This window comes from Bubalus kerabau, chromosome 20 (assembly GCF_029407905.1).
Source record: "Bubalus kerabau isolate K-KA32 ecotype Philippines breed swamp buffalo chromosome 20, PCC_UOA_SB_1v2, whole genome shotgun sequence".
Taxonomy (NCBI): Eukaryota; Metazoa; Chordata; class Mammalia; order Artiodactyla; family Bovidae; genus Bubalus; species Bubalus kerabau.
The window spans coordinates 13999895-14022432 of NC_073643.1; the positions used below are offsets into that span (position 1 = coordinate 13999895).

Consider the following 22538-nt stretch of genomic DNA (forward strand, 5'->3'; position numbering starts at 1 on the left):
CTCTCCTCTTTAATTCTGGAAACAACAGCAACAACCTATAAATGATTAAATCTCTTTATTAAAAGTAACAGGTGGTCTATTTTTATAAATAATGAAATGACTATTTATAAAATATAACCCCAAAATAAAATGATACAAGTTAATATAAAAGGCTGGGCAAAGTTAAACCCCAGATAGGCAAATAAAAAGAAATCAAGAGTGGCAAAGAAAAATCAAAGCTTATATCTACATTTTCCCTTTAAATACTGCTGCCTGTGTGCATGTGTGTACTAAGTCTCTTCAGTCTTATCCAACTCTTTTCAGTCTTGTCCGACTCTTTGCGACCCTATGAACTTTAGCCCACCAGACTTCTCTGTGCACAGGATTCTCCAGGCAAGGATACTGGAGTCGGTTGCCATGCCCTCCTCCAGGGGATCTTCCTGACCCAGGGATCGAACCCGTGTCTCCTGTGGCTACTGCAGGCGAATTCTTTACCGCTGAGCCATCAGGGAAGCCCCCAACATTGCTGTCTATCCCCAAAATGCCACAACCAGTGCCTAAAAGCATGCAGTGTTGTGTGTTCCAGTTAATTGTGCAGGATTCTCCTTCCCCTTTTGACGCATTCTTCCTCCTCCTGTCTCCTTCAGGCTCTAGGTGTCTTAGCCTGACAGCATCACTAGATGCCTGGGGAACCATCAGTTTTGCAATCCAATTCAATTGCTACTTATGACTTCTTGGGAGCTCAATGGACTCCCCTTGATTCAAGCAATTCTGAAGCCTAGAGAGCCTATTTCTGAGTGTAGTCCACAGAACTCCACAGGCCAGCTTAATCTGGCTCCACCCATCAGAGGAAGGAAGTCTGGATGTGTTCCTTCAAGCCCAGGGCTCCAAGACCTCCCATCATCACCATCATGGGGGCACAACAGATGAGGTGGCTGCTCCCTTTTTCGCATGTGTAGCGAATGGGGTGCATGGAATGGATGCACAGGCTACATAATCAGCTTTGCATGTTTTCATTTCCAGGACCCAAGGTCCAACTGCTGCCTGTGTTTTCAGACACCAACAATGTCTCTGTGCCTCCTTTGGCCTCTGGAGAAGAATGTCACTTAATTAGCCACCTTCCAACTGCAAAATGCAACTTTACATCAGTACCTGGGATGCCTGGTCAGTGGGAAATATGAGAGGTGGGCTTTGGTTATTTCCGATAGTTGGATCAACAGGGGAAGTGATGGACAGACCACCTTTGCAACTGGGAAGCCCTGTCTATGGAGATGACCCTGTCAGAGACTTTTGGAGTATTCTCTGGAACTTATCCAATAACTCTATCTACCAGGAGGTACTGAAAGATGGGTCCTGCTGACTCTGTTGGGGTAGGTATTGTGGCCCTGAGGTCACATAACATTCTCCCTCCAAGTGAAATAACCTTGTCAGGCCATTCTGGGACACCTCAACAGGAGAGAACCAAACAGCCTGGCCTGGATCCCAGAAGACCCAGCCTGTTAGAAGGTAATCTGTGTGTCAGGTTCATTGTGCAACATGGAATCTAATCCAGCATATGCATACCCAAAGGGCTCTTCTCCCTAAAGGCAGTATGGGAAAAAGAACCTAAATACAGACTATCTATAAGGAGACCCACCCTGGTCTTATACTGCAGTTCCCTGCTCCTCTTCATGGGATGTGGAACCAAAGGTGACAGGCACCCGTCTACAGTTCTACAGCATCCTAAACTTGATGCACAGAGGCAGCTCTGTGGACCAACTCCTGATTCAATAGGTACTTTGGGTTCTTGTCAATGTAAAAAAAATTTTTAAACATCTACATACATACATACTTGGAAATATTCTGATGCCAAAAATGATCATCTTCACTAGTAAGACCATAAGAAATTAGTTTCTTCTTTGTATTCCCCTTGTTTTTAAAATTAAAAAACATGTATTGCTTTTTAAATTATAAAAATAACATAAAACTTTAAGAAGAAAAGACTTGACATTATGATAAGGTTTTTAGCTAATTAACTCATTAGCAAACTAGGGTAGAACATTCACTGAGTACTTACTATTTCTGATACTTGGGAAACTAATTTACCCTTGGGCCTTCTGCAGGAATTATGAATTAAAGTGAACAGTTTTTGAAAAGTCTGTTCCCCTATCTTAGTTTTTCCAATTTAACTGAGACTACTGAAGCAGACTCATCTGGAACCCCACCCCCGCTCACTCTCCACCTCGCAACCCACTCCTGGGAAAGTAAACCTCCTAAAGCTTCCAGGCCCTGACTCACCCTTACAGGGAAAATAACACTTAGCAATGGCAGTCACATTATTTTATGACAAATGATGTCATCAACATGACTAGGTACCATGGTACTCATTACCATGGGTCCTTGGATATGGTTAATATTTTCTTGATTATCCAAAATAGTTGACCTTTTAAGATGTCTACTTGCAGACTTCTGTGGTTGCACAGTGGATAAGAATTTGCCTGCCAATGTGGGGGACACAGGTTTGATCCCTGGTCCAGAAAGATTCCACATGCCACGGAGCAACTAAGGTCATGAGCCACAACTACTGAGCCCATGTGCCCAGAGCCTGTGCTCAGCAGCAAGGGAAGCCCCCACTTCTCCCCACATCGAGAAGCCTAGGCACTGCAACAAAGAGGAGCCCCCACTCACTCAACTAGAGAAAGCTGCAGAGCAAAGCAACGAAGACTCAGCACAGCCGAAAAAGGAAAAAGAAGATGTCTACTTGCTTCTGTCTTACCAGTGAATGACTCTTTAGTCATCCATTAGATGAGTAAAGACATACCTTAACTAGAGCGTGAACCATACTAGACATACCACACTAGAGAGTGAACAGGGGCCCATTGAAAGTTACTGAAATGGGTAAAAATAAAATTCTAACAGTCATTTTTTCCCTCTACTCCACCTAAGAGGACCAAAGACCCATGCTAGGTTAGACCATGCACAAAATAGCTAGATTTGCAAGAGTCACAATTCAAAGTTTGAAATATGTTCCGTATTTTTAAAAACCTAGAATTACCAAGTTCCCTGTGTACAATATATTCTCAAAATTCTGGTCCATTTTGTAATGCTCCATGGCCAAGAAGACAGTGTTGATTATGATGCAGATGGTGATGGCCAGCTCAGTAAAGGGATCAGTCATCACGGTTCTCAGGACCTTCTTAATGTCTAGCCACCAGGGGCTACAGTCCCACACGAGGTATTTGGATGCCAGATTTTCCCCACATGGGAGGCAAGGCTCCTGTGATTTTTCTTGTTCTGGAGAAGAAGAATGAAAAAGTACTTGAGGAGTTGGCTCTGCACCAGTCTGGCTGCTCTTTGCCCGTGTGTCCTTCTTCCCTCTTCCCTGGCATCTTCTGTGCCACAACATGATCAGTCAAGAAGAGTACTGCTGTGTGGCTAAAAAGGTTTCCCACACTGAGCTTTCATGTGGCATAGTCAAGTAAAAGTCTTTATATGTACATTGAGCACCTAGGAACGGGGCTGCACTGTCAGAGATACAGATGGGAAGTCAACAATGACTGGCTATGAACCTATGAGAGAGACAGACATAAGCCCAAGTTATGTTCACCCAAGGTGGACCAAGGTGATGGCTATACCAGAGCACAGGAAGCTTCCAGGGCCCAGAGGAAAGGGAGATATTCAGGCAGGGCCATCTATAAGCACGAAACAAAAGGCATGCAATCAGTTGATTTCAGGTCAGAAAAGGCAGCCTGATTTCCACACAATGTTAGGGCTTCATGAGGGGACTCAGAAGTGCTAAGAACCCGTTTAACCCCATTCTTGCTAGCACCTGAGTCCTGCCCTTGAACACCAACCCCTCAGTTTGGTCCCCGGTTACCTGTGGTTAATCAGGTCCCTCAGATGGTACCAGCCTGTATGCATAGGTCTTCTTCTATTGTTCATGACAGATTCCTATTCTAACTTCAATGACAACTGTCACCTCCTGGAAACTTCTATGTTTTATCTCCTTTGGTTGACTATCATTGTCACTGAAACCTCCTGTGACTGTGTGGCCTGAACAGGAAGTCTTCTTGGTGTTCTTGGTCCCATCATTACCCAAGGGGCAGCTCAGGGTGGGCCCACGGGGAAGGCCCGCTTCTTAAAAGCCATGTTGCTCACATGCTCCAAAGAAGCACTGGGAGTCACTGTGCAGAAGTACCCATGGTGGGTTGCAGAGGGCTTCTAGGGAGCTGGAGAGAGGGAGAAGGGAAGGACATCATTGAACTTAGGCTGGGAGCCACAACTTACCCTGCATAGTAATGGTAAGGATGCTGACAGCACTCAGCGCCCTCTGCCTTTGGAAGGAGTCTCCGTGCTCATCACAGCGGTCCACTGACAGATTCTGGGACAGTCGTTTGGTTTGCTCAAGGAGGTGCGGCTGTAAGAGAAGGCATGATGGACCTTCTGAGGGAAGGGGCGGCCTCTCCTCAAAACTTCACAACTTTGTTTCAATGCCACATGCAGTGAAGATGCTCAACTCACTTCAACTTCATTGCATGCCAAAGGTTCAATTTTCTTAATTCACATTTAATACATAAGAGGAATATGGGTTGAACATTCATATTTTTATGTATACACATTTCTAGAGTCTAGAGTCATACCTACAGAAACATTTATTTCTCTGTGTTTTATTCATTGTCAACAAAAAGCAAAAAAAAAAATTTACAAAAACTAATGCATGGTGGTTTGGGGTATGAAAGCAATAAAATGTGTAATTTAGAAACAATGTTTGCAAGGGGCAGAAGTGGGGGATAAATTCAGAAAGGTGAATTGAGGCCAGACAGTGAAATGCCTTGAGTGGCTGTCTAAATAGATTTTGAAACAGACAGTAACTCCGACTTTCCTAGTGTTCCGGGGGTTAAGACTCTGCGCTTCTAATGCAAGGGGCATGGGTTTGATCCCTGCTGGGGAACCAAGATCCCACATGCCATGTGGCAAAAATACCAAAAACAGACAATAAAAAACCCCAAAACAAACTAAGAAGGACAGTCATATAAATATCACAAAATCCTTATAGTAGTAAACTTCAGGTACTCTTTCAGGCTGTGTCTAAGAGTTTATTGATTTTCACCTTATCTAAAATTCTAAAGTATCTAGAAATTAAAACACATAACCTCATAAACCTTCAGCTATCCAGAAAACTCAGGTATTTGTAATTATTTATTCCCCCAAAGGTTCTGACCAACCATGGCCTTATAGGGAACTAGTGAAAAGCTGTTCTAAAGGCAGCCTGTAGTCTTGCAATAGCCATTTCTCATTCTATTAACAGTTAAAGGGAAAAGACATTTTAGGTTAAGAATGAGGAAAAACTTCCAAAATATTAAAAAATACATGCAATTTCTTGACTATGCTGTGATGTGACAGCAAAGAAGCCTAGTCTAAACCGTGGGATCTTACCCTGTCACTCCACCAGGGAACTGCTCACAGCTGTGGGGCAAGTCCGTCCATCTACTTCAAAGACCCCTGAACTCCCTTTCTCCTTCCAGGCTCAGATATGCACACCCACTTTCTGCCTCCTTCATCTTTCCACTACCTCAGGAAGGAGGCTCTAGCCATTATTCCCTGGCCTGTATCTCCAACATCTTCCTCTCTTCTGATTTCTCTTCTCCAGAATTAAAACATGTTCAAACATCCCCCACCTTAAATAAGATTTTTTTTCTATATCACATCCTCTCATAGCTTCTTTTCTGCATGTCCCACTGCCTAAACAATAACCTGGCTTGAATGCCCCATGTTGTTGCTCAGTCCCTAGTCATGTCCCACTCTTTGCAACCCCATGGACTGTAGTACACCAGGCTTCCCAGCCCTTCACTATCTCCCAGAGTTTACTCAAAGTATGTCCATTAAGTCAGTGATGTTATCCAACTATCTCATCCTCTGTCACCCTCTTCTCCTCCTTCCCTCAATCTTTCCCAGCATCAGGGTCTTTCCCAATAAGTTGGTGCTTTGCATCAGGTGGCCAAAGTACTGGAGCTCCAGCATCAGTCCTTCTAATGAATATTCAGGGTTGATTTCCTTTAGGACTGACTGACTTCACCTCCTTGTTGTCCAAGGAACTCTCAAGAGTCTTATTTAGCACCACAATTCAAAAGCATCAATTCTTTGGTGCTCAGTCTTCTTTATGGTCTAATTCTCACATCCAAACATGACTACTGGAAAAATCATTTGTGTGCTAGCTAAGTCACTTCAGTTGTGTCCAACTCTTTGCAACCTGTGAACTGTAGCCCACCAGGCTCCTCTGTCCATGGGATTCTCCAGGCAAGAACACTGGAGTGGGTTGCCATGCCCTCCTCCAGGGGAATCTTCCCGACCCAGGCATCAAACCCACATCTCTTGCATCTCCTGCACTGGAAGGCACGTTCTTTACTAGCACCACCGGGGAAGCCCTTAACTTTGACTTCACGGACCTTTGTCAGCAAAGTGATGTCTCTGCTTTTTAATATGCTGGCTAGGTTTGCCATATCTTTTCTTTCAAGAAGCAGGCATCTTTTAATTTCATGGCTGCAGTCACCATCCGCAGTGATTTTGGAGCACAAGAAAATAAAATCTGTCACTGTTTCTACTTTCCCCCCATCTAGTTGCTGTGAAGTGATGGGAGCAGATAGCATTATCTTAGTTTTTTTAATGTTGAGTTTTAAGCCAGCTCTTTCACTCTCCTCTTTCATTCTCTAGGCATCTCAAAATTGGTATGTGCATAACTTAACTTGCCATCTTCCTCGCCCCCCAGAACATGCTCTCTGCTCATCTCAGTACAAATCAGCTACCCAAGCCATAAACTGGCATCATCCCCACCCTCATCATTCCCACCCTCTGCATATAATCACTTGCCAAATCATTCCCTCTGTAGATCCACTGTAACCTGTTCATCTCTCTTCATCCTCACTGCCCGAGCCATAGTTGAAGCCACTTCCACCTCTTACCTGGATCACTGCAACAGCTTCTTAACTGGTGGCCTCCAGTCTCACCCTCCTCCAATCCCCTCTCTTCCATGAATCCAGGATTTCCACAAAGTAAATCTGGTCTTTATCACTCTTCTGCTTAAAACCTTTCCATACTGCTTATCCCTTGCATATAGGGTAAAGAATGAACTCCTTGGCTTGGCTTCAAGGCCTTTTACAAGGGTCCACATCTTACCACTAGAACCTCTTGCCATCATCCCCACCAACCACACACACACACACTAGAACCTCTTGCCACCATCCCCACCAACCACACACACACACACACACACACACACACGTGTGTGTGTGTGAGTGTGCACATGCACATTTTCTACTAGGTCATGTTCTGCTCTCCTTTGCTTCCAGGCCTATGCATGTGCTGTTCTCTCTGCATGTGGAGCTTCATTCTTCCTTTAACCTGGCTAATTCATCCTTTCAGCTTACACACTGCTTCCTCTAGGAACTTTTTTCTGATCCACTGCTCTTTTCCCAGTCCCCATCAAGTCTGGGGCTGGTGGTCTGAAACAGATGTTATTGTTGGTCCCATCCACACATCCTTGGGCTTTCTTTGGAAACCCAAATAACTTTCACCCTAACACATAGCAAGTCATAAATTATTGTTTCCTGACTCCAGAAGTCTTGAACCAATGATAGACCAAAGGTAGTGTATAAATAGTGCCCTCAGTCCAAGGAGATTACACTGACTTAATAACGCACATTAATTGACCACCTTCTCTTCCATGTATCACTTCTCCCCTCCTTTCACAGTACTTCCTGCGATCACTGCCAAATAATCTACTTGTGCTCTAACATCTCTAACATTTGCCTTGGAGGAAATAAACACTGCCCCTAAGACATTGCTCCTGCTCTGCTCTCCCTGTGCCCATCATGCTGGTCATCACACTGAACAGTAAGTGCCTTCTTGGCACTGTGTCTACATTATTAGATGTCTGTGTTATATATCCCGTGTGTCTCCAGTACCTACTCCAGTGCCAAATAAACACTGTCAACACTTTAAACAGATATTTGTAAATAAATGGATAAGTGAATAGACCCATGGATGCAGGGAAGTATGTGCAAATGGATGAATGGATAAATGACTCACTGACTGAATGAATCCTTTCAATTAGGTTGACAACTTGACCTGTCCCCCTGAGCAGTGCTCAAATATCATAAATTCTTTGGCCGAAACTTGCCTTTTTTGAAGAATCTTCATCAGAATCTGATCCTGGAATCTGGTCTTTCCCAGACTTTCTTAAAAAGAAGGATTTTCTTTTCTTACTACCAAATAGCTTTCTCTTCTTTGGGGAAAAAGATGATGCTTCAAGGGAATTAAGTGAACTTCTGTCAATTCCCATGGCAACCAGAGCCTTAGAAAGTGAACAAAAGCAATTAATGAACAGATCACACTTCTCATAGAACACTGCAAACGACTTCCACCTTGGTGAGCATTCTCCCCTCTCTTCTGGTAGCACTGGACCACTTCAACTGCAAATTGCCCAACTGGAGTATGCTATCTTTATCATTGTTTATGTGGGGAATGTGTCCTGTTTGTTCACAATATTGCAGCCCTTGAAGGCAGGGTTGACTCTCCAATATCTCTGTGCCACCAACCCTTAGCACAGTGTCCTGAATGTGCTAGGTACTCACGAAATGTCTGTGTTTAATGATGCAGATATCAAGCACTTAAGAGGGGTTTCCTCCTGACAAATCTCTGCAGAGGATGAGAAAAAGCATAAAACATGATCCCTGCCTTGAAATCTTAAAACTGAATCTTTAAATCTAAGAACTGGGAAAAAAAAATCAAGATGCCAGGGAAACAATAAGAAGGGCCTGTAAATATAACAGGAATTATAAGAGAGGAGAGATGATCATGACTGTCATCTCTACAGCCATCATGATTGCTTTCCAAACACTCTCAAGCAAAGTCCCTGGACACAAACATCTTCAGCTTCCCACAAGAAAGCCTAGAGAAGAGCCTTCCTTTTCACACACATATATCTAGCCAGCAATTTTGGATCTGTCTTTGAAGGCTCATGTTCAGAAAGCCAAAGATCATCAAAATCCCTTTCTCAAGAGCCCTGTTCCTGGGCATCTTCGTGAGAGGCTGTAGCAGAGCCAGCTGCAAGGGGCTTAAAAATTCTCAGAAAATCACCAGTTGGGAAAGCACTGTACAGGCCTTGTTCAGAAACCTTAAGTGTCAGACCCCACAGCCTCTGGGATGCCCCCAAGCAGACCCCATTAACAGATATCATGTGCCCCTACCTCCTTCTCCTCCTTCAACAGCTGCTGGGCTTCCTGAAACATCTTCTCCTTGGCTTCTGTTTCAGCAGCTACATTCTTGTTCTGTTCCTCATAAGTCATGGTGACAACAGCCAGGGTTAAGTTAACCAAGTAGAAAGAGCCCAGGAAGATGACCACCACAAAGAAGAGGACCGAGATGAGCCCTGAGGTACGCACGGTCTGCAAGGGACAGAACACATGGGGTGACTTCACCTGGAGCAGAGATTAGACAGTAGTAATTGGTCTCTCCCCAGCCCTGATTGGCTCAGCTGCCCACAACCTCATCTATTGCCTCCCCCACCAACTGGAGCTTCTGATGCTCTGTCCCTCAGTAAGGAAATACCATTTGTACGTTCACACAGAAGTCCTAGTGACTTGACTATGACTTTCTCATGGGTATTTGTGTTTTTTACATAAAAATGGCAAGAGAGAGCAATGCAGCATGAAGGCTGAAGTACTAGTGGTGGAACTGCAGTCCATGGGGAATCTGGTGAGGGCTGATATTTCTAGGAAGAGTTTTTTGTACTCTTCTTCCAGATATCACATTTATAGTCTTTTTGATGTTTCTAATGGAATTCTAAAAAGAGAATTTAACAGTACAATTGTTAAGGATAAAAAATACATGACAAAGGTGGAGGAGAGATGGTTGGTTATAAATAAATGATAGATAAGTGGTGGAAAGGGAGAGAGGGAGGCAGAGAAGCAGGGGGCGGCAGGGGGAGGTACAGAGAGAGAGGGGGAAATAGAATGAATAAATAAATAACCTGTCGATAAAGCTTCTCCCAGGAATCTTGGGTCATAAGCCGGAACATGGCAAGAAAAGACCAGCCAAAGTTGTCAAAATTTGTGTAGTTATAGTCAGGATTTTTTTTGCTATCTTTGCATTCATATTGTTCAGGACAAGCCCTAGATATTGGAAACAAAGGAACAGAGAAAGAATTACATACTCTGCAGCCAGGTTCCCCCCACCACACACACACCCTTCCCAGGGCACTGGTTCTTCCAAGAACAATGAGCTTACACTGAAAACTCCTAGGTGAAGAGAACATTTGTAGAGTGTCATCCCTCATCTTCCAAACCTCCCAGTCTATGTCTAAACATGGGTATTCATAGTCTCTTCTCAAACAGATTGATTAGAAAGTTCACATTGGCAGTTTTTCATTAAAAAATGAAGTGTAGTGACTTAGTGAACAATTTAGTTAAAAAAAAAAAACAAAAGGACATACAATGAATTGATGTCTCCCTCTCTCCCCAGATACCCAGTCCCACTTTCTAAAGGCACAAATAAAACAGTTACTTTATAAATTTTCCAGAAGCCTTCTATGACTATAGCACATGTCTATCAATATACATCTTCTATAATACATGAACATGAGCATTCTTTGAAGACTGTCTTGCACTTTGCTTTTTTCATGGAATGACACTGACTGGAGGTCTTTCCATATCAGCATACAAGGAAATGTCTCATTTTTTGTGTGTCTTACATTTCTTGGATTTTTATAAATGCTTTGCTAATGCTGAATATTTAGATTACAATTGTTATCAGTCCCCTATTATTACAAACATTTGGGTTTTACTTTAAAAACAGTAGATACCTTGCATATGGGTCTTGCCCACATCACCAAAACACACCTCATTGAGTGCATTTATCAAATACACTAAGAGTATGTATTTTTTTAGTTTGAAATATAGTATTCTTATCAAAGTAACACATGCTGTGGTTTTAAAAACTCACATGGCACCACAAGGCTTGTAATGAAAACCACTCTAGCATTCTTCAACTGTCATTTATATATCCCCAATTCAACAACTTTTACCTCTTTCAGGTCCATATCTCTAATATGGTGCTTTTACTGGGAGGAGATCAAGATGGGAGAGGAGAAGGATGCTAAACTCACCTCCCCCAGTGAATACATCAAAAATAGGTCTAGGGTGGGATGATTTGGAAGAATGGCATTGAAACATGTATAATATCATATATGAAACGAATCGCCAGTCCAGGTTCAATGCATGAGACAGGATGCTTGGGGCTGGTGCACTGGGATGACCCAGAGGGATGGTACGGGGAGGGAGGTGGGAGGGGGGTTCAGGATGGGGAACACGTGTACACCCGTGGCGGATTCATGTTGATGTATGGCAAAACCAATACAATCAGTTCAGTTCAGTTCAGTCGCTCAATCGCGTCCAACTCTTTGCGACCCCATGTATCTCAGCACGCCAGGACTCCCTGTCCATCGCTAACTCCCAGAGTTCACTCAGACTCACGTCTATCGAGTCAGTGATGCCATCCAGCCATCTAATCCTCTGTCGTCCCCTTCTCCTCCTGCCCCCAATCCCTCCCAGCATCAGAGTCTTTTCCAATGAGTCAGCTCTTCGCATGAGGTGGCCAAAGTACTGGAGTTTCAGCTTCAGCATCATTCCCTCCAAAGAAATCCCAGGGCTGATCTCCTTCAGAATGGACTGGTTGGATCTCCTTGCAGTCCAAGGGACTCTCAAGAGTCTGCTCCAACACCACAGTTCAAAAGCATCAATTCTTCGGCGCTCAGCTTTCTTCACAGTCCAACTCTCACATCCATACATGACCACTGGAAAAACCACAGCCTTGACTAGACGGACCTTTGTTGGCAAAGTAATGTCTCTGCTTTTGAATATGCTATCTAGGTTGGTCATAACTTTCCTTCCAAGGAGTAAGCGTCTTTTAATTTCATGGCTGCAGTCACCATCTGCAGTGATTTTGGAGCCCCAAAAAATAAAGTCTGACACTGTTTCCACTGTTTCTCCATCTATTTCCCATGAAGTGATGGGACTGGATGCCATGATCTTCGTTTTCTGAATGTTGAGCTTTAAGCCCACTTTTTCACTCTCCACTTTCACTTTCATCAAGAGGCTTTTGAGTTCCTCTTCACTTTCTGCCATAAGGGTGGTGTCATCTGCATATCTGAGGTTATTGATATTTCTCCCGGTAATCTTGATTCCAGCTTGTGTTTCTTCCAGTCCAGCGTTTCTCATGATGTACTCTGCATATAAGTTAAATAAACAGGGTGACAATATACAGCCTTGATGAACTCCTTTTCCTATTTGGAACCAGTCTGTTGTTCCATGTCCAGTTCTAACTGTTGCTTCCTGACCTGCATACAAATTTCTCAAGAGGCAGATCAGGTGGTCTGGTATTCCCATCTCTTGAAGAATTTTCCACAGTTTATTGTGATCCACACAGTCAAAGGCTTTGGCATAGTCAATAAAGCAGAAATAGATGTTTTTCTGGAACTCTCTTGCTTTTTCCATGATCCAGCAGATGTTGGCAATTTGATCTCTGGTTCCTCTGCCTTTTCTAAAACCAGCTTGAACATCAGGAAGTTCACGGTTCATGTATTGCTGAAGCCTGGCTTGGAGAATTTTGAGCATTACTTTACTAGCGTGTGAGATGAGTGCAATTGTGCGGTAGTTTGAGTATTCTTTGGCATTGCCTTTCTTTGGGATTGGAATGAAAACTGACCTTTTCCAGTCCTGTGGCCACTGCTGAGCTTTCCAAATTTGCTGGCATATTGAGTGCAGCACTTTCACAGCATCATCTTTCAGGATTTGGAATAGCCCAACTGGAATTCCATCACCTCCACTAGCTTTGTTTGTAGTGATGCTTTCTAAGGCCCACCTTACTTCACATTCCAGGATGTCTGGCTCTAGATCAGTGATCACACCATCGTGATTATCTGGGTCGAGAAGATCTTTTTTGTACAGTTCTCCTGTGTATTCTTGCCACCTCTTCTTAATCTCTTCTGCTTCTGTTAGGTCCATACGATTTCTGTCCTTTATCAAGCCCATCTTTGCATGAAATATCCCCTTGGTATCTCTAATTTTCTTGAAGAGATCTCTAGTCTTTCCCATTCTATTTTTTTTCCTCTATTTCTTTGCATTGATCACTGAGGAAGGCTTTCTTATCTCTTCTTGCTATTCTTTGGAACTCTGCATTCAGATGCTTATATCTTTCCTTTTCTCCTTTGCTTTTCACTTCTCTTCTTTTCACAGCTATTTGTAAGGCCTCCCCAGACAGCCATTTTGCTTTTTTGCATTTCTTTTCCATGGGGATGGTCTTGATCCCTATCTCCTGTACAATGTCACGAACCTCAGTCCATAGTTCATCAGGCACTCTATCTATCAGATCTAAGCCCTTAAATCTATTTCTCACTTCCACTGTATAATCATAAGGGATTTGATTTAGATCATACCTGAATGGTCTAGTGGTTTTCCCTACTTTTTTCAATTTCAGTTGGAATTTGGCAATAAGGAGTTCATGATCTGAGCCACAGTCAGCTCCTGGTCTTGTTTTTGTTGCCTGTATAGAGCTTCTCCATCTTTGGCTGCAAAGAATATAATCAATCTGATTTCGGTGTTGACCATCTGGTGATGTCCATGTATAGAGTCTTGTGTTGTTGGAAGAGGGTGTTTGCTATGACCAGTGCATTTTCTTGGCAAAACTCTATTAGTCTTTGCCCTACTTCATTCCATATTCCAAGGCCAAATTTGCCTGTTACTCCAGGTGTCTCTTGACTTCCTACTTTTGCATTCCAGTCCCCTATAATGAAAAGGACATCTTTTGGGGTGTTAGTTCTAAAAGGTCTTGTAGGTCTTAATAGAACCGTTCAACTTCAGCTTCTTCAGCATTACTGGTTGGGGCATAGACTTGGATTTCTGTGATATTGAATGGTTTGCCTTGGAAATGAACAGAGATCATTCTGTTGTTTTTGAGATTGTATCCAAGTACTGCATTTTGGACTCTTTTGTTGACCATGATGGCTACTCCATTTCTTCTGAGGGATTCCTGCCCACAGTAGTAGATATAATGGTCATCTGAGTTAAATTCACCCATTCCAGTCCATTTTAGTTCTCTGATTCCTAGAATGTCGACATACAATATTGTAAAGTAATTAGCCTCCAATAAAATAAATAAATTTATTAAAAAAAATAGGTCTACATGTGGAGCAATTCTCAATGAAACAAACTGGACACTAGCAGTAAACTGGATATAAGAGTCTAAAGAAAGATCCACACAGAGTCAGGTAGGAAGGGAGGGGAAGCAATTAGGTTGGGACTCACACCCATAGGAAGGGACACAGAAGAAAGGGATATCAGAGGCTCAGAGATCCTTCCTGGCAGGTAAAGGTTTCCAATCACATCCTGGGCAGGCCAGCCCTAGGGTCTAACACTAGGACAAAAAGTTCCCTTAGCTGGTTTGAAATCTAGTGGGATTTACAGGAGGGCTATAACAAACTGAGACTCTGCTCACAAGGACATACACATGTTTGCTTAATCTCAGGAATAAGGTGGATGCCCACTCTAACCACTTCTATTTAACTTGATATTGGAAGTCCTACCCATAGCAATTGGCCAAATTGATATCGGAAGTCCTAGCCGTAGCAATCAGCCAAAAAAAGAAATGAAAGGCATCCAAATTGGAAGAAAAGGGACTTCCCTGGTGGTCCAGTGGCTAAGACTCTACATTCCCAATGCACGGGGCACAGGTTTAGTCCCTGGTCAGGGAAGTAGATCCCATGTGCCACAATCAAGAATTCACATGCCACAAGAAAGATGGAAGACCCCTAATTAAACATAAAAGCTTTTGCACAGCAAAGGAAACCATAACATTAGTCGCTCAATCGTGTCTGACTCTGCAACCCCATGGACTGTAGCCCACCAGGATCCTCTGTCCATGGAATTCTCTAGGCAACAATATTGGCGTGGGTAGCCATTTCCTTCTCCAGGGGATTGTCCAGACCAAGGATCAAACCCTGGTCTCCTGTGGCCTTTACCATCTGAGCTACCAGGGAAGCCCAAGATGAAGACAACCCTCAGAATGGGAGAAAATAATTGCAAATGAAGCAACTGACAAAGGATCAATCTCCAAAATATACAAGCAGCTCAGGAAGCTCAGTATCAGAAAAACAAACAACCCAATCAAAAATGGGCAAAAGATCTAAACAGACATTTCTCCAAAGAAGACATACAGATGGCTAATAAACACATGAAAAATGCTCAGCATCACTTACTATGAGAGAAATGCAAATCAAAACTACAGTGCAGTATTACCTCATACAGTCAAAATGGCCATCATCAAAAAATCTACAAACGATGCTGGAGAGGATGTGAAGAAAAGAGAACCCTCTTGCACTGTTGGTAGGAATGTAAATTGGTAACAGCCACTATGGAGAACAGTATGGAGATTTCTTAAGAAACTAGGAATAAAAGTACCATATGACCCAGCTAGCCTACTACTGGGTATATACCCTGAGAAAACCATTCTAAAAAACACATGTACCCCAGTGTTCACTGCAGCACTATTTACATAGCCAGGACATGAAAGCAATCTAGATGTCTATTGACAGATGAACAGATAAAGAAGTTGTGGTACATATATACAATGGAATATTACTCAGCCATAAAAGGAGTGAATTTGAATCAGTTCTAATGAGATGGATGAAACTAGAGCTTTTTATAGAGAGTGAAGTAAGTCAGAAAGAGAAATGCAAGTATCACATATAATGCATCTATATGATCTAGAAAATCTACAAAAATGATACCGATGAATCTATTTGTAGGGCAGGAATAGAGACACAGACATAGAGAACATACTAGTGGACACAGCGGGGGAAGGAGAGGGGGTCAATAATTGAGAGAGTAGCGTTGAAACATATAATTACCATATGTAAAACAGATAGCTAGCAGGAATTTCCTGTATGACACCTGGAGCTCAACCTGGTGCTCTGTGATAACCTAGAGGTATGGGATGGGGTGGGAGGTGGGAGGGAGGTTCAGGAGAAAGGAAATATGTGTATAGCTATGGCTGATTCATGCTTATGTATGGCAGAAACCAACACAACACTAGAAAGTAATTATACTTCAATTAAAAATAAATAATATATTTTTTTAAAAGATGGAAGATCCTGTGTGACACAACCAAGATCTGGCGCAGCCAAATAAATAAATATTCAGATTGGAAGGGAAGAAGTAAAACTGTCACTATTTGCAAATGATATGATACTACAGATAGAAAATTAAAGTCTCCATCAAGAAACTGTTTAGAACTAATAAATGAATTCAGTAAAATTTTAGGAATCAAGATTCAGAAATCTGTTGCATTTTATATACTAAAAATGAACTGTAGGCATATACGTCCTCTTGAAGATCATTCTAGAGAACTCAATAAACCTTGTATTAGATTATAGTCTAATATGTCTAATAAGTCTGACCTAATCAGAACCTGTGACCACTACAAGACTTCCCTAATTTTACAGACAGGGTTACATCTGTGTTATTTCTCTCTGTATTTACACTCATCACACTTTCAAGAATTTACTGTACATCTCTCTTCCCTGAAAGATGTCAGTTTCAAGAGGGCAGCACTCCTTTATATGTACTTGGATTCCTAGGACCTAAGACAGAGTTTGGCACGCTGTTGGCCCTCGATACATATTTGTTATTGATAAATGAATGTAGTCTATTTCATCAGAGTGCCTAGCATATTATCTTAATTTGAAATACACTCAGACTTCCCTGGTGGTAAGGAGATAAGAGTAGCCTGCCGATGCAGGGAACATGGGTTCAATCTCTGGTCTGGAAAGATCCCACATGCTGAGGGGCAACTAAAGCCCATGCGCCACAACTACTGAGCCCACTCTCTAGAGCCCGGGAGCGCAACCAGTGAGATCCCTGTGCTCCAACCACTGAAGGCCATGCACCCTAGAGCTGCACACCGCAACTACTGAGCCTGAGCACCTAGAGCCTGCGCTCTGCGACAAGACAAGCCACTGCATTGAGAAGCCCACACACCACAATTAGACAATAGCCCTGCAAACCACAACTAGAGAAAGCCCATGCACAGCAGTGAAGATCCAAGGAAACCAAAAGAAAACAACATCATCAGAAAGAAAGACACTCAATAAAGCTTCACAGAATCTCTCAACTCAGAGAGGACTACTAGAATAAGGAAGGATATCCCCAGAGGGCTACTAGCTGCTGAGGTGAATGTGTATGAACACACATACAACAGTGTGGGCAATCAAGGGCAGTGGTGGTCACAGATCAACAAATAGAAGATGTATGCTGAGATGTCTTGCGTCAGGGCCATGTCATTGATCAGGAAATAGGTCTAAATGGGGCTTTCAGTCACAATATCCTTTCTGACCTTTGATGGTCTTGAATATCCACTCCATAAAGTTGAAATATCACTATGTTTTCAGCAGGTTTCTTACCAGATACAAATTCCACATAATTTGGGGGAGAGGACAGTTCTAGACACTGGGAAATAATTTTTAATTTAGTAATGCATGTCAAAATTTGTTTAGACACTTGAAATAATCAGTGGTGTTTGAGAACCATCACCACTGTCTGTGTAAGTCATTAGATGAAGACTGTTTGCCACACCACTTCAAATAGATAGGATGAAGAATATAAACATCTTACCTGTTGCCCATCCACATGCCACACATTTTGAATTCAGTGGACTCTTCCTTTTTAAAGCAATAGTCTGAGGGGGAAAGAATTATAAAGTCAGGTTGAAAAAAATAACACTGAAAGGAAAGAGAATAGCAAATATGCCAAATTATGCTAGAAAAAGATGGTCTAGAAACTTCCAAAATGATCAAGGTGATCAAAGTGATCCCAATGAAATGATCCAGAGAGAAACCAGAGCCTAAGCCCTCAGGATGATGCAAGAAAAGAAGAGGGAGAAGGAGAAGGAAGGAGAAATAAGAGGAGGAAGCAGTGACACGATAACCACTTTGCTTCTCAGTACATAGAACTGAACCAGAGACCACCCTTGGGAGAAGCTGGACACAGGGTCAGCCCATGAGAAGCTCAAAAACCAAGACAGACATGGAGAAAGTATGGCCACATGAAATTCAGGACACATGAAATTGATACAGGGTTGACCTCAGAGTGGAGAGGGTGCAACATAAAAGGAGCAACATAACTGAAGAAAACACTTGGGTAGAGGGAGGCACTGTGGGAAGTTGCTGGTCCCCTTTGACCAAAGCCAGGCACTCTGAAGGCATCTGTAAAATGTAACAAGGAAGTGGGCAGATATGAAAGCTGACACCACTGTTATAGATGTGCAACTTCAGGCTTTTCCTTCTCCATGAAAATCCAGAGAAGGGGGCAGTTCTCTAAGAAATTCAACTGCCCACATGAGAATCCTAGAGGAACAAGTCATCCAATGCTCCCAAGACACTCATAACACAGACCGATAGATGGTACAAGTGGGGATAAATAAAAAGTGACCATGCATAAACCAAGAAGTGAAGGGTGGGGTGTTTACCTTGATAGTAATCTTGATAGTGATCTTTACAGGAATTACTGACACATTTGTACCTCAGATTTCCCATGAAGAGCTGCTGACCTACCAGGGCGAAGATGCTGAGGCAAAAGAGAGCCAGGATCATCACATCGACAAGCTTCTTCACAGAGTGCAGCAAGGCCCCAACAATGACCTTCAAACCTGAGGAAGAAAACAGGCGTGGGGAGAAGACCCCTACTCACACATGCACTTAAGACACAGGCAAGGAACAGTAAGGCTTTCAAAGTTGTTTGATTGTGGGCTGGTATTGGAAACTGACCTGACCTGGGATTATGAAGCTGAAAGTTCTAGTTCCGACTCTGTACCTTAAAAGCTATTTGCCATCAGAGCCATCCACTGGTCTAGGACTTGGCCTCTTTATCCCGCCCTATAGATGCCACAGGGTTGCTCTGAAGGGCAAGTGAGAAAACTCTGAGCAGAAACTTGCCACAGAGACATAAGCTATAGCTTGGTGAGAGTTGTGCAGTCACTTCCCTGACTGGGGGTCACAGGCAACATTGATGCCAAAGTGAAGAAGCTGTATTTAACATTTGGTAGCTACTACCTACAGTAACATACACAAGGTGCCCTGAGATATGGCTAAATTGGCGGGTCGGGGCGGTTGCAAAGAAAGCTGGAAGAGGGAGCTCTGTCTGGACCCCAATAATGAAGATGTCTGAGGGAAAAAAACTCAGATTACTACTTATAATCAGGGCTTTTTAAAAATTCATTCAAGAAATATTTACCAAGCACCTTCAAGGTCCATGATACAGTGTTTGGCTGCCAGAGTTACAAAATAAAAAGGACACAGTCATGCAGTGTGTCAATAAATGTATAAAAATCAGCTTTCTGCAGAGAGGGGAGGACACAGGGAGAGTCCTCCTCTGCAGCACTTACAAAGGTCCTGGTTTGCTAAATTCTGGAGTGTAGACCCTTCTCCTCCCTCCATGCACCCCTCTCCTGCAGCTGCTTTCAAGCTACCACCGTGACAGCCCTGGACACACAGTTGGAAACAGTCTGCTGGGTAACGAGAACAAGTCAGTCCCGGTACAATACTGATTCACAGGCTCTGCTCTCAATGGGTTCTGCTCTCTGGAGAAAGAAATTGGCAGATGGCATCTATAATGTGTGGGATGTCACTGAGTGACAAAGTTTCAGCTGATCAGCATAAACCAGGAATGGTAGACTTGAGAACACAAAACAGCATCTGATGGGAGGCCAAGCCCGCCGCAACGACCTTCCCACCAAGGGTGATGCTACATGAGGAGGAGACTTTGGACCAAGCTGGGACATTCACTGACTTCACCACTGCATTCATGTTCATGCCAAGATCGTGCTTTCCCTGCATGGTCAGGGGCACCAAACATGAAAATACTCTAACCTCATCTATGCTTGATTTTTTATCTATAACAAGAGGCTTGCTTGTGTCTTCCCCAAAGCAAGATGATTTGGATGAAAGGTAGTTGTGATTCCAGAATTATTTTTACATAGCCCCATAAAAGATTGTATCTTATACTCTTCGTTCCACAAAAAGCACTGGACTCAGTGGAAGAAGGTAAGGGTGGGATGATTTGAGAGAATAGCATTGAAACATATACATTATCATATGTAAAGTTACCATCATGGCTCAGTGGCAAAGAATCTGCCTGCCAGTGCAGGAGACACCAGAGAACACGGGTTCAATCCCTGGATCAGGAAGATTCCCGGAGAAGGGAATGGAAATCCACTCCAGTATTCCTGCCTGGAAAATCCCATGGACAGAGAAGCACAGCAGGCTATGGCCCAGGGGGTCACAAAGAGTCAGAAATGACTGAGCATGCACGCACCATATGTAAACTAGATGACCAGTGCGAGTTCAGTGCATGACACGGGGCACCCAAAGCCAGTGCTCTGGAACAAACTGGAGAGATGGAGTGGGGAGGGGTGTGGGAGAGGGTCCAGGATGGAGGGATACATGTATACCTATGGCCAATTCTTGTTCATGTATGGCAAAAACCATCACAATATTGTAAAGTAATTATCTTCCAATTAAAATAATTTAAATTAAAAAACAAAAAGTATCCAGGGATCTCACGTAGTTCATGAGTCAAAATGGAGAGTGTGTTTACCTGCTCAGAGATGAAGAGGGGAACACAAATTTGCTAAGTGACTGCCTGAACGTGTATTTATATTTTATCCACATGAAATATGAGGGGCTCAGCTCAGGCAGAAACCCCCAAATCCACCTGGGAAACCAAGGTCCACCTTGCAAAAGAGGAAGAGAAAAGGAAAGAGAGACAAGTTCTACATAAAATATCCTCTGTCAGTTTCTTCATCACCATGCAGTTGTTTTTCTGGAGTTTCCAAAAATAGTCTACTACCTCTGTATGAAAAAAGATTCAAATTGCCTGGAGTTCTGATAAAAGAGACTAGAAGAAGAAGGGAAGAAGGAGGAGGGAAGGAGTCCAGAGAGAGAATAACTTTTAATACTTTTTTTGTAGAGGACAGGAAAAGGAGAAGAGAAGACTGTGCCACAATCACCTCATTTTTGATAAACTGGAATTCATAGTTACAACCCATCCTGGGCTTTACCCTGATCACAGAGCTGATCTGGGTTCCAGGAGACCACTTTTTCTCTCCTTCCTACTTTACTGGTGGCTCCTACTCATCTCCTTTGCCGGCTTTTCCTCTCTCCCCTCCCCTTTAGGGTCTCAGGGCCTTGTGGGTCTCAGTCCTGCGTCCTCTTCTACTTTCCATCTATGCTCATTTTCTTCATAACCTTATCAGATTCCATGGCTCTAAATATCATCTATAGTCTTCTAATCTCCGAAATGATACCTGCAGCCTTGAACATCAGCTTGTATTTCTAATTGCCTACTTGATACTCTGACTTGGATGTCTCACAGCCATCTCAAACAGAATGTGTCTGAAGCTAACCCCCAATCTGACCCCTGAGGCCTGCTTCTCTCACAGTCTTCCTTTTCTCATTCAGAGATGATTCCATCTTTCTAGTCACTCAGACAAAAACCTTGACTCATCCTTGACTCCTCTTTTGCTCACATCATGTATACGATCAACCTGTCAGAAAGTCCCATTGTTTCTACCTTTAAATTTATACAGAATCTGACCACCATTCACCTACTCCTCTTCTACTGCCTGATCTTCTACTCCATGAGGGCACCACTGCTTCTTGCTTGGATTACGGCAGTGGCCCCATGTGTCAGTTTGGGCCCTCTGAGAAGTAGACACTCTGAGACCAGATTACTGGAGATTTTGGGGGAAATGCCTATGAGAAATAGTCTGAAGGGAGGGAATGGAGGGCAGAGAGAGCCTCAGACTGTGACCCAGAGCTGACATCTGGAAAAGGAGAGCAGGAAGGAAGCAGGATAGATAGGAAGGAAGCAGGATAGATAGGAAGGGCTTCAGACTGCAGTGCATATGGGAGATAGTCTCACCCTGGTTACTGAGAAGCCCCTGAGTCAAAGTCCCCCATAGAGAAGTCCTATACCCTTTAGGCGTGGGCCTGCACTAGCGCTCCCCAGATGCAGGGAACGCCTGATCTTGGCATGAACATGAATGCAGTGGTGAATCCAGAGAGGGGGCAGCTGGGACCATTCATCAACTGCGCTCCCTGCAGCAGGAGATCTGAGCAGCATGCATCCATGGTAACCAACAGGCCACCTGCTTGGTCCTCCTGCTTCTTCCTTTGCTCCCCCGAGTTCTGTTCCCCACACAACAGCCAGAGTAATCCTTCTACAGCCTGAGTCAGGTCATGGGACTCCTCTGCGCAAAGCCCTTGCATGGCTCCCATTTCTCTCAGAGGAAAGCCCAAGACTTCCTGGGACTTAGGTGCTTCCCCTTCACCTCTGTGGTCCTTCCTCCCCCACCTAGACCCTCACTCTGTCTGCTCCAGCCCCATCCACATCTTTCATATTCCCTGGTCTGTGGACTGGCTGCTTCCTAGGCTCTGGATACTCTTCCCCATATGTCTGCTTATGAAACTTCCTCAC

At 43.4% G+C, this 22538-nt stretch overlaps 1 protein-coding gene across 1 annotated transcript in view; it reads right to left on the reverse strand.

Annotated features, from left to right (window-relative positions):
* The window catches only part of SCN11A (sodium voltage-gated channel alpha subunit 11), an 81319-nt gene that overhangs the window by 49559 nt on the left and 9222 nt on the right, over nt 1–22538 (reverse strand). The window contains exons 6-12 of the mRNA XM_055557924.1: nt 18532–18711; nt 17679–17742; nt 9986–10127; nt 9204–9401; nt 8135–8308; nt 4246–4375; nt 3014–3252 (exon numbers count right to left, since the gene is read on the reverse strand). Coding sequence (XP_055413899.1) covers nt 3014–3252; nt 4246–4375; nt 8135–8308; nt 9204–9401; nt 9986–10127; nt 17679–17742; nt 18532–18711 — 1127 coding nt within the window. The remainder of the gene's footprint in view (nt 1–3013; nt 3253–4245; nt 4376–8134; nt 8309–9203; nt 9402–9985; nt 10128–17678; nt 17743–18531; nt 18712–22538) is intronic.